This window comes from Grus americana, chromosome 2 (assembly GCF_028858705.1).
Source record: "Grus americana isolate bGruAme1 chromosome 2, bGruAme1.mat, whole genome shotgun sequence".
NCBI classification, from domain to species: Eukaryota; Metazoa; Chordata; class Aves; order Gruiformes; family Gruidae; genus Grus; species Grus americana.
The window spans coordinates 167,134,693-167,146,918 of record NC_072853.1 but is presented as its reverse complement, the minus strand read 5'-3'; the positions used below and the strand labels follow the sequence as shown (position 1 = coordinate 167,146,918).

Genomic DNA, 12,226 nt, shown 5'->3' with positions numbered 1-12,226 from the left:
CTTGAACACTTCCAGGGAGCCAGGGGCAGCCACAGCTTCTCTGGGCAACCTGTGCTATGGCCTCACCACCCTTATAAGGGGAGGCAACATTGTTACGGAGTGGGCAATAATATTGATTGTCTTCCTCAGAAAGGGTGAGCCTTTCTGAAGGAAATATTTAGGTGGTTAGGAATGGTTACCACATATTTTAACCCATCCGTACCTATTTCCAAATCTGTCTTGGGGGCACACCTGAAAGGTTACAGTGAAAGTACTGGAAGCCAGCTGTGGATGAGATTAATTATTTGTGAGTGTTTGTAACATCAGCTTTTATATGTTGCTAAGGATTCTTGCATTTTTTTTCCTCTCTTATTCTAGTTTCTCCTTCTGGCTTTGAGAGTGTTGCTCCTGTAGAAGAGGATCTGAACGGCAAGCTGATGAACGAAGACATACGTATCCATAGCTGGCCTTGTTCTTACTACTTGGACACCGGTAAACAATGGGTTTCTGGCAGACTCTTGCTGACTCCTGTTGCGATCAAATTTACAGCTGACAAGACTGGGGAGCTTTTGGTCAACTTCCATCTTTCTAGTATTAGTGAGATCAAGAAGGAATCTTCAAATTTAATCTTCAGCTCCCTTACCATCTTAGAGAAGAACACCAAGCACTGGTTCAGTTCTCTGCAACCCAACAGAAATGTGGTATTCAACATCCTTGAGCACTTCTGGAGGGAGCAGTTGCTGTCAAGCCAAGGTGCAGGAGCAGAAGCAGCAGCTTTGCAGTCAACAAAGGGAAAAGAACTGACCGGGTTATTGACTGGATCGCAGAAACGACTGGAGGATACAGCAAAAGTGCTGCATTACCAAGGCGAGCAGTTTGATAACATCATGAGAGGACTCAACAAGATCGAAGGGGATATGGATGTAGCAGACAGGTACGGTACCACAATCAATGGTGTGGGATTGTTGTTCATGCCTGAAATTTATGGGGCAGATCCACAGAGGTCTTTAGGAAACTGAACTGTTGACTGTCAGTGAAAGTTTAAGTCTGTGGTGATCTTTTGTGGATCTAGTTCTTGTTACAAGATGTTTCTGTATTTCTGTCCTCCCTTCTGTGTGACATTTTTTCACCCTGGTGAAGTTGTTTGTATATATATACCTGCCCTCTGTCCTTCAAATAACTTTTTCAAGCCCCTATGAGTTTCACCACAACTGGCAGAAATGGTAGAGATCTCCAAAACATTAACAACTTGTAAGTTTTGAGAGAATAGGCAACTAAGTAGGGGAGAGAGACGCAAGTTAATAACCCTGCTGAAAGACAAGGCATTGCAATCACATTTTTATTAGCTGCGTAGAATATGCATAAATGAAAAATACTGGAAGTTGGCTTTGGTTAATTTTGCCAGTCCTGGACCAGCCTGTTTTGCTGTTCCACAGCAAATACAACCACGGTTCTGCTTTTCTGGTTCTTTTCAAAGGAAAAAAGCAGGTGGGCTGCTGACTTGGAGGCAGTTTCCTAGAGTTATGAGGAGACAGCTGCCAATTAATCTTTAGTTCAAGTAGATTGTACTCCTTTCTCTGTCCATGAAAGTCAGCTCTTGAAGCTGCTTTTTGCATACAAAGTGTGTGGTTGAGGGCTTTATACTTCCCCTTTCCTTCATGAGAACTTACTTCCCAGCTACACACAGCAGCAAGGATTGGGTCTGTGGTGCGGATGTAGTTGGGGAAATGGCTGTAGAAACAACGTTCCTTTCTTTATGCTATAAAACTGCACTGCTTTTGATTTTGCATGGAATAATGCCTGCCTTTAGGTCTAGGTGGGATAAATACATTTGGAGGAAAAAAATGAACGGTGTTGAGCAACACTGGACTGCTGAGCTTTGTCTGCAGAGTGTGGTGGTGCAAGAACTGGAGAGACAATTCTAGACTATTAGTGGTAATCTCAGTCAGGCACTTAAGCCAGTGTATTCATAAAAATTAGCCACAAAGTGCTGCCATTAGACAACTGAAATAAGAGATTTGGAGCATTTGAGATGTTGCTTAACTTTAGCTGTTGCAGAACTTAATGTGAATAGTAAATGGTTGGTGTCATAATCAGAGTTTTATGACTTTACTATTTAATGATTAACATTCAAAGTTAATTATTCTATGCTATTTTGCATGCTGCAGCTTGGATTCAACAGCAGTCCGAAATAGACAGTAAGGTTAAGAGTAGTATTGTAATGTTTAAAGATATATAGCTGTGCGTGTCTTCATAGAAGCTCTGACACCTGCATGAAGAAACAAACACAATAAAGTTCAGACTAGTTGTTTTTGGAAGAAGCATCTGTTTTTAGACGGATATCATGTCTAAAAGAAAATGTTGATTTCACAATGATTCTGTTGATATCCTCCATACTCTTTAATAAAAAGCCAAGATAACTGAAAGCTTCAGAAATAGCTTTTAAAGTTCTGTAGCAATAAACAATGAGTAGGAAAATAAATACCTGCTCATTGTTTTTGGAAAAGAGTTTTGTTTTGGGTTAAGATGCACTGGGAGGTATTATTTGTCCTCATGAAGCTGAAGAGCTAGATGCTTTGATTTAAAAATGGAAAAATAAAGGAAAATCGACTGAACATTAGCAGTGATTCTGTTTTATATACAGTATGAAGAGTTTGGCCAGCTTGTTCGCAGGCCAAAACGCAGCCCAGAATCCATTAGCCAAACTGTGTTTTAATTGCACTATGCTTTTTGGGGAGTTCTAACACTTTTTCACGTAGTGCATGTGTTCTCATAAAGCTGCTTCCCCCTTGCCCAAAGTCTTCTCTTAAACTGATGATATATTTCTTCATGTCCCTAACCAATGTAGAAAATGGGGAGGACTGTGATTGAAGCTCATTTGATTGTTACATTTTGGGTAATTCAGACAATTAACATTCATAAATATGCTAATGTCTATTAAGGCTCTTTGACTCTTGCTTTCTTTAGAAACTTGATGAGAAGTAACTACATGGATAATATCATGTAGGACTATTTTGCATGTGGAGCAGATTTTGTGCAGAAGGAAACTTTGATAACAAGTTTTTGTGTCTGCTAGCTCAAGGTTATATGAGCGACACCAGTCTGGTGGTGGTGTCTTTCATAAAAAGAACCAGGTCCCTTTATCTACTTTCATGCGTTTAAAACTTTGATTAACTTTATCTTGCCTGTATGTGTGGGCTTCTTTGGATTATTAAGTCTGTTCTTGTGTATGCCTGGGTATATACAGCTGCTTTCAGTGGAACTGTGTGCAGATAAGCAGAGCTGAGTCTGACGTACTAGCAGATGTTCAAAGACCAAAAATAAACAGAACACCAGATTCACTGGTTCCGTTTTAATATGTTACTATTAGAGGACAAGGTACTCTAGTTGCAAATTTTCATTTGTATATAAGGACCAGTCATATAGTTTGTTGATACAGTGGGGTGACTCCTCCATGGAAGGCCAGAGAAGTTGGCTGAAGCCTTTGTTAGGGTTGTGCAGCAGAAAAATCTTGACTGTAAATCAGACCTTGCACAGCCAGGATATCAGTCCCTGGGGAAAGAGGGGAGGAGACGAGTGAAGGGATAAAATGATAAAAATTAAGGCTCAAAGCTATCCAGAATAAGTTACCACAATGTAAACGGAGGTTTAGACTTGTCACATTGCAGCTGCTCTTCAGTAAGTGAACGCACATGCTTTTCTCATGGTGAATGTGATGAAGCAAACCTATATTGCAGTAGGAATTTAATGACTTTTCAGAGGTTGAGACACAGGCATAAGCTGTCATTGCCCCGAAGTACCTTGTTGTAACTCTTTCACACACCAAGAGGACAAAAACGTGCTTCGTGTTCTTTAGAAATGACATCAGGTCATTTGTTTCTGTTTAGTTACAGCAGGTAGGTTAGAGCATGGCTTTTAATTTGGAAGATGGTGTGTGCTAGCAGAGCCTAGGGCTTTTTTGGTCCTTCTCTGTGTTGAACTTCAGTTGAACCTCATAGTTTCAGAATTCAGCCCTAAATCTATGATACTGTGCCATTTCAAATTCTGTTATTGTAGAGCTTTCTGTTACATCTCCTTTGGTCTGTTGTCTTTTTCTTCCTTTTTTTTTTTTTTAAGGAGTGTTGCAGCATTTTCAGAGGTCAGCGGCAAGCTCCAGACCCATTACTCATCTTGCATGCTATCTACATAAATATCTGATGTTCATGCTTTAGTTGGGAGTAGATTCTTGGAACAATTCATTCTGCCTCTGCTATCCATGAATTCAGTGGTTGACTCCCAATATGATTTTTTTTCTGCTTTTCCTAGCAGATTAATTTCTTTAAGTGGGTCTGTTTTGAAACCGGTGTAGAACTTTATGGTTAGTAAACAAAGCATGTTCAGTTAGAGCTTCCTCTCTCAGATTAGACTTTGTCTTCAGCCAAATTAAACAGGATTTTAAAATTGTAAAGTCTTCTGTAGACACACTCTGATTCTCTCATGGAAAATAAATCATTACAAAAAGTATCTTGAGAGCAGCACTGCTGTGATGCATATTTTATAAGGCAGTACCTTTCTAGAGTAAACTTAAAAGCAAATTAAATCAAGCTGGCTCTCCAAAATAGCAATGAAACAGTAGTCTTTTGTATTTTGGTCTGATAAGGCTTGCATCTCTAGGATTTAAGTCAGTAAATAGTCTTTTGTAGCATCAGTAAGATGACAGTGTTTCATTAAACATTTAATTACATGTGGTCTGGCTTCATTAGAAGTATCTACTACTACCACCATGCCAGTGGCACATTCCTAATCACTGGGACATTTTCTAATCACTGGGTAGTCTTTAAGGTATTGATGGGATGGGAGGGGGCACAATTCTGATCTGGGTTGAACTTCCTTAGAAGTTTTTTTATTTAAAGGTAACCTCTTCCCTCCCATTAGTGAATTGACAATCCATTAGTGCCTCCAGAGATGGCTTTCCTGTTCCTGCTCAGTGACTGATGGGTGGGCTGAGAAATCTCCATTTAAAACATCCTGATCAGGCTAGTTGCCTGCAGGCTGGCTTGGTTTGTGGGATGATTCCAGCTAGCTTACTGCTGTTTTCCAGTGGGGATTGGGTAGGGTTGTTTGAGCAGTGGGTCCCAGAGGGTTGACTTGCTTCTTCCTGTGCCTGTCTGCAACTGGAGACCAGCCGCTGCGGCTCAGATGCAAGATACCAGGGGCTGCTGATGAGTGAGGGAGGGAGGAGGTGGCTGGTTGTGCAGTGGGAAAGGGAGATATGAAGTTACTGTTGACTGAGCGGGGAGATGTAGTTCACCCCAAAATTTCTTTCCAGCCACTGAGGCTGAGTCATCCTGAAATACAGGATCCTCTGCTAGCAGGATGGGTTTAAGTGACGGGCAGGGGATGAGAGGAGGGTAGGAGAACTGGGGCATCATAGTGCTTAGACCCAAAGAGATCTGTGATCATGATCCTTTCTTGGGAGAGGACCCTGGAAAAGGGGAATGGGCTATGCCGATAGAAAATACAACAGAAGGATCGTGTCCTACTTATCATTGATTCTTCCTATTGGCATGTTACATCTTTCTTGCCTGCAGCTGATAAACTTAGGTGCCTGTTTCAGTGCATCTTCTTGCTTAGCAATAAGGAGCCTGACTCCATGTATTAGTTCTGGTTATACAGTGTTCTTCCTTGGGAGCAGTTGCTTAATTCCTCCATAAAGTGAGTCCGGTTATCTTTATGCTAAGACATGAGTTTCCCAGCAAGAAGGCCTGTCTCAGGAGCTGCACCAATATCGATGGTGAGGTGGATGCTGGACACCAGCAGGCATCTCTGCTGGGCTTTTTGGCCTCAACCTTGCGCTCTTAGCGTTTTAACTGGCAATGGGAATTTGGGACTGGGGGCAAACCAAAAGCTAGCATCAGACTATGGGGCTAAGATATAAAGGAGTAGACAAGGGCAGTGGTGGTGATGGCCAAGTGGGGAAACATCGAGGGGAAAAGGCAGTGTTTAGTTGAAGAACAGATGGGTGCAAATTGGCCTGAATAAATCAACTTGGAAGTTGGATTTCTCACATCAGAATGGTGAGATTCTAGGACCACTTTCCGATGTGTTAGCAAATGAAGAAAAGCTGGTTTTCAAAATGGGTGGATTCTGGTAAGCTGTGAATAGGTTTGAGGAGCGAAATAGGAAAGGGTTGGATTCAGTATTAAGAAATCTTTGTGTCTGCGGTAATTTGCTTTGAACTGGTGGGGTAGCATGACCGTCCTACTGGCTTTCACCCTTCTAACACTCTCTTTTCTCCTCTAGGTTGTTGACTGAGCTTGAGTCTCCTTCTTGGTGGCCGTTTAGCAGCAAGCTCTGGAAAGCGCCATTGGAAAGCAAGCCAAAGGAAACTGCCACAGTTTCCGATTCGAAGAACCAGGAAGGAATCATAATTAGAATTCCAGTTATTATCACCCACAGAACAGACTCAAATGTCAAGCCAGGAAAACTCACGCTCTTCGCTTCTGGCCTGGAAATCAGTGACTGCAATTCTCAGGTCATTCACCGGTTTGAATCAAAGGATGTGGATGATATCAGAGTTCATACGCCATATGAAATCAGTGTCCGTCAGAGGTTTATTGGGAAGCCTGACACCTCTTACCGGCTCTTGTCAGCAAAGATGCCAGAAGCGATCCCCATCTTGGAGATGCAGTTTAGCAAGAAGATGCAGTTTTTAGAAGATGCCCTAGGATTTGTTGGTGCCAGGAAGTCTCCTCAGGTAGATTTGGGGACTTCCATTTGGCAAGCAGGTATGTAACAGACAAAGCAATCCATCTGTAAGCAGTAACGCTAGCACCAAAAGTTTCCAAGTGGTTTTCAAACTCAGAATAGCGTATAATATTTACAAGGCAAATCCTCTCCCCGCGGCCCCAGTGGTGAGACCACACTGATGATAAAATGTAAGAAGTAACTGCTAGGTGACTTCAAGCTCTCTTGCCAGGGGGGAGACGGTAGAGATGACAGAAGCATGTGGCCCTGTTTTAGTCTAATTGGATTTACTTTTTCCCAACAACATTAGCAAAACCTGTGACTGTAGGTCCTGAGGCTGAGTGTCCCTCAGGAGCCTGACAACTGGAACATGCCAAGCCCTCTTTAACACTGTGCTCTCAGCTGGTGTTGTCACTAACTCCACACCACATTGTCCAAGGATTAGCTTAATTTCAGTTTCAGCTACTGGCCTGCGTCTTAACTACAACGTCACTCTTTTTCCGGTGGTCACCAATTCAGTATTGTGCCACTCTGTGGGGAAGGGTCATTAGAAATCCATTCTTTTCCTGACTGCATGCTTCAGAGTCCTCCATCACTGCTCTTTTTCCTTTGGTATTTTGTAGCTGGAAGCATATTTATATTAAACCAGTTGTTCGGTTAACTGTAGACAGTTTAAAAGAAATTTCCAGTTCAGCAAGTTTTTAAATAACATATGGGATAAACATCATGTTAATTTTCATATCTTAAAAAACAGAATTTTGTTATTTGAGAAGTTCAGGTGTTTGGATTTAGGAGATTTTAGGTCTCCAGATGAGGTGAATGCATAGTTTAATCATTTTAAGAAAACACAGTGGAGAGTGAAACACTTTCACAACAATAAGAATGACATTCCTTACTACTATTACTACTTCTAAAATTCCAGGGAGGGTTGTTTTTTTTGTAATCCAACCTTGGATTCATTTGGAGAGCTGGTGAATTTTTGTCTGTTAGGAATTTATTTCTATCAACATACCTGAATCCTCTTTTTTTCCTAATTGTTAGTGACAAAAGAACAAATCAGTGGATGGATTTATTGCCAGTATGTTGAAAACGAGTAGAAAAATGATACAATGAAACAATAGATGAACCTATTTTTGTGCACCAAGCTAAAACCAGACTTCAGCAGGGAGGATAATGTCCTCTTGTTGACGAGTCGTCAAGGGCCATAGCTTGGAAAAGCTTGTTAATTTTTAAGGAAGTAAGTCTTGGGCATCTGGCACTAAAATGTCAGCACAACAACTTGGAGGAAAAACAACCTGCTGGTTTCTTAAGCACTGAGTTATTCCAGCAAATTGATGTTCAGTTCCTGATGGTCTTAAGGCTGGTTACATAAAATAATTGGTTATACAGCCCTACTGCGCTTAATTTCCCACTGCTCTGCTCTGTTTGCATCTGAGTCAGTGAGTCAAGGATATTGCTCTCCTACCCCCACCTGCATTTTGCCTGTTTAATTTGGAAATGTCAGTAAAGAAAACTGGAGGTTATGGAAATCCTGACTTCTCCAGCTCCACCAAAACCCTTGTTTGTTCCTTCCCCAGAGTCTGTTGCCATCTGTCTTCTGTCGCAAGATGGCAGTCACGGACTGTGTTTTAACCTCCGGGTTTTTTCCATGGCTGCTCACATGGTGGAAATACTGATTTTTGATTTTTTTCTTTTTTTCTTTTTTTTTCCCTTAAAAGCAGGGGGGAAAAAAGTCTGTTATGTGTGCCTGCCTTTGTCCACATAAAATATATGTGTCTGTTTTCAGATAGCGAACATTGATCAGAGACTTATAGGCGAAATATCCTTGCAGCGGAGGTACATCTGTCTCGGCGAACTGGCTCGTAGTGTTCTTTGCCCTTGGTGCTGCAGCTCAAAGACGTGAACGTTTCCACAACTGTCATAGTCTCATCTGGATCCTGTCTGTTTATACTAGTCCTGCCTTAAAGTTGTGCATATTGCACATTTATATAAGTAAATACAAAAACTTGTCTTTCCTAAGAGTTTTGGCTTGATGCCACCTATAAGAGGAATTTGTGAAGAGTTTTAGACACACCAGATTATTTGAAAGTATTTTTAGCTGCTTCACATGTCTTTTCTGACTGTATTTTTTTTGGACCAAGCCACATGGGTGTTTAAATTCTCAGGACAGAGCAGTGAGATTTGTTTTGTAACAGAGGTTCTTCTGTACTGGATCAGGCCAGTACTTTCCTAGCCAATAACATCCTTTATAATGGCTGATAACAGTTACCCAGGATTAAAAAGCGCAAGAAATCCTACGGTGCATCTGCAGTATAACAGTCTAGGGCAGTGCTGTCTTAATCCTATAGGTGGAGACTGGCATTCACAGATTTTTATCCCTTTTGAGGCTGCCGAATTTTTCCTGCTTACCCCTGTGACCAAGTGTTCTCATTATTACGAGTTTCCAGAGCTTTGTTCAGAGGTTTAGTAGCTGCTTGTCCTCATGTGGTGGCAGCGAGTCTTGCAGTCCAACTGGGTGTAACAAAAACGAACTAAAATTGCTTTTTGAATGTTTCTGCCTTTCTATTCAATTCTCTCCCTCTTTTAAACCAGAAAATTGCAGGGAAATACCAGATTTCCTTCCTCATCCTGTTCTTTTTGTGTGGCTTTGTCATATCCCCCTCCTGTTCTTGTCCTCGGCAAGATTAATGGAGTGAAATGGATAGATTTATTGTTTTAATGAAATAATTAGCATATGGTGACACTCAGATGATAAGAAACACAAAGAATCTCGTCTGGCTATTTGCTGCCGTAGGAAGGTCTGTCATTCCCTCCCCACTTTGTCCCCCGAGGGAGACCACGACAGTAATTTACCATAAGCAGCGTTTTTCAGTGCCTGGTTCTTAGCCCCTCTGAATACAAGGAGCATTTGCACAGGGTAACATTAGTACAGTGAATGACTTGCTTGTCTTAAATCTTGATGGTGCCTGAGTCCAGTGACTCTCAGGCTGATAACTGAATAATTCCAGGGATTATGAGTTTGCAGTAATTACTTGAGAGGGATTTAGGGTTTGGTACTTTTGGTTTAGCTTTTGTCTCCCTTTTCATGGGGAAGTAATGCTATCCAAGGCGGTCAGGTGTACACCGTCAGTTGGCCAGCCAGCTGGGCACCAGCTCTTCAACCTGGCAGTGAACTCTGGCATCTGAGGTGCTTTCAGCTCTGATGTACATAAGAGCTGCTGTTGTCCTGTGCTGGGTCAGACCATGTGCTCGTGGGTGACAGAGGTAGTGTTAGCTTCCTTCTTGGTACCTCTTTAATTGGGAGAGCTTTGGAGATGTTTGAAACGCTTCTAGGAGGCAAGATGTGTGTCTCGGGTGTTTAGCACCCATCTGCATCAGAAATAACAACCTTTCCTTGCAGCATGTCCCTGCTACCCTGCTGGGTAGTATCAGATACTGCAATAAGAGCTGATGCTTTAAATAAAGGACAGGTGGCATGTTACACGAGGGATTGCGTCCACACTGCTTAGCTGGGGGTGGCTGTTAGCGTCAGTGTTGCCCTTCTGTTTCAAGGGTTTGCTGACTTGACTCTTGGGCTCTGTCCCTGATCCATCACTTTTAAATTCTTTAATTAAAAAGATTAAAGAGAGAAGAAGCAGCAGCAGGTGGAGAATCCATGTTTATCTGATTGGGAGTGTGTTGCTGCTGCTTCGTTCTCTGTTCAGATGAATCCCCCCCAGCCTAAAATGAACCCATTCTCCAAATGTGGCCTTTAATAATAAGTCATCTCTCGCAGCCTGGTCACCTCCGGGTTAGGTGTTGTACAAAATATAGCTTGAATCCTTTCTAGACGAACATAGCTTAATGGGCAAGGTTGGGTTAGGCTTGTCCCCTTGCAAACTGTTATGGAGCAAAGCAAAGGTCAACCACTTTGATACTAGCACTAGTCCTCCCCAATGGCACAGGAGATGGCAGTCTGACCACGGGAATTTCTCTTGCAGCCACAGGACTCCTGGGAGGAGTGGTGCAGCCCGGCTCTCCGGTGGGAGGCAAAGAAGGGATGGACAGTGAGCAGGTTCAGCTGGAGAAGCAAGAGAAGATCTCCCAGGAAGAAGCAAAAGAGCTTAAACAGGTATAAATTGAGATAACTTTTGAGAAGAGTTGTTTCAATCCCTCTTCTTCCTTCTACATGCGTTTTCATCATCAGAAACATAGTCATTGTCCTTAACAAAATATTCCTCTCCCTAAATTTATATGGGCATATTTTAAAAATTAATCAATCCTGTGATTAAAATACACTGATAACTTCAGATTTGTTTTTAACTATTTTGAACAAATCAGGGATTATCAGCAAAATATATTAAGTGATGGGATTATAACCCGAGGAAAATCCTTAACCGTAACCTGTTTTTTCTGAAGATTAAGCAGCTTAACAATTAAATCATTTTCAGGTTCTTTGTTTTCCCTATGCTATCTTACCCTTTTTAGTAAGGAGTAGTAGTTCTATTTCAGAAACATCCACAAAGCTGAATAAAGTGTTTTATAATCACACAGAGAGAACTTGTAGTTAGGAAATTAGTATGCAGTCCAGCAAATTAATAAAGGGGAAATAGGTTGGAGGTTTTACTAGAAAAAAATATTTATTTAAAGTAATCCAGTCTGATATTGTTTCTCTAAATGGCTCTTTAAGGAATTTCTCTCATAGCTGATGTTCAGAACTTTTAGTGAAGAATCCCTCTTTGTACTATGTGGTTGATCTGAAACAGTGAAGTAACTGGAGGAGCAAGGGAGTATGGTTTTAGTGGTTTTTCCATTAAAATAGGTTTACTGGTGATGATCACAGCCACATCAGAAGATGTGGTTGAAGAATAAACTTTATTCTTGATATTTTTTTTTTCCCTCTAGCATCTTATTCTCTTTAATATTCCATCTGTAGCTTGGTGATAGTGTCATGTGAATTTTCTAACTCTGTTGCCTCTTACTTAGCCAAACCTACAGTTTTCTAGCCCCCTTCTTTTATTTTATAGTTGAGAATTAGAATACAGCAACTTCGGTTAGCTTGAGTGCATCTGAGAGTCACAAGCACTGGCTTATGGCTCAAAATGAAATCTTCTTGCAAGAAAAATCTATTTATTAAAATTAACCAAAGGCAGTTAGGTGAGAGTTTAACCTTTGTTGAAGGTTAATTTCAGAAATTTCTGAAATTCTCTGTGCTGGATAGTGGACAGTGTTAAATGGCCAGTATTTAAAACAAAACACTTTCAAGATTAACTAGCACTCAAAAGACAATTCTGGTATTTATTTATACCACACCAAGCCAAGAATTTTTAAGCCAGTTAATGATTCGGGGTGAGTTTGTGAGGTGGTGTGGGTGGGGAGAGGATCTGAATGCCAAACTGACAGGCCTTGAATTGGCCTAATTTTTTTTCCAATAATTGCTGAGCACCTGTTCCCTGAGAGTCAAGCCTCTTTAATCATCATTCCAGTCATTAATAATTTTAAGGTACATGCCGTAATTACTATAAAACTCCTGTTCCTTTTC

At 41.2% G+C, this 12,226-nt stretch overlaps 1 protein-coding gene across 5 annotated transcripts in view; it reads left to right on the top strand.

Moving 5' to 3' along the window:
- Positions 1-12,226, top strand: part of SNAP47 (synaptosome associated protein 47) — a 32,122-nt gene that overhangs the window by 7,874 nt on the left and 12,022 nt on the right. For all 5 annotated transcript variants that reach the window (XM_054814135.1, XM_054814136.1, XM_054814134.1 and 2 more), the window contains exons 2-4: positions 358-913; positions 6,262-6,746; positions 10,686-10,816. In XM_054814135.1, coding sequence (XP_054670110.1) covers positions 417-913; positions 6,262-6,746; positions 10,686-10,816 — 1,113 coding nt within the window. In that variant the 5' untranslated portion in view covers positions 358-416. The remainder of the gene's footprint in view (positions 1-357; positions 914-6,261; positions 6,747-10,685; positions 10,817-12,226) is intronic.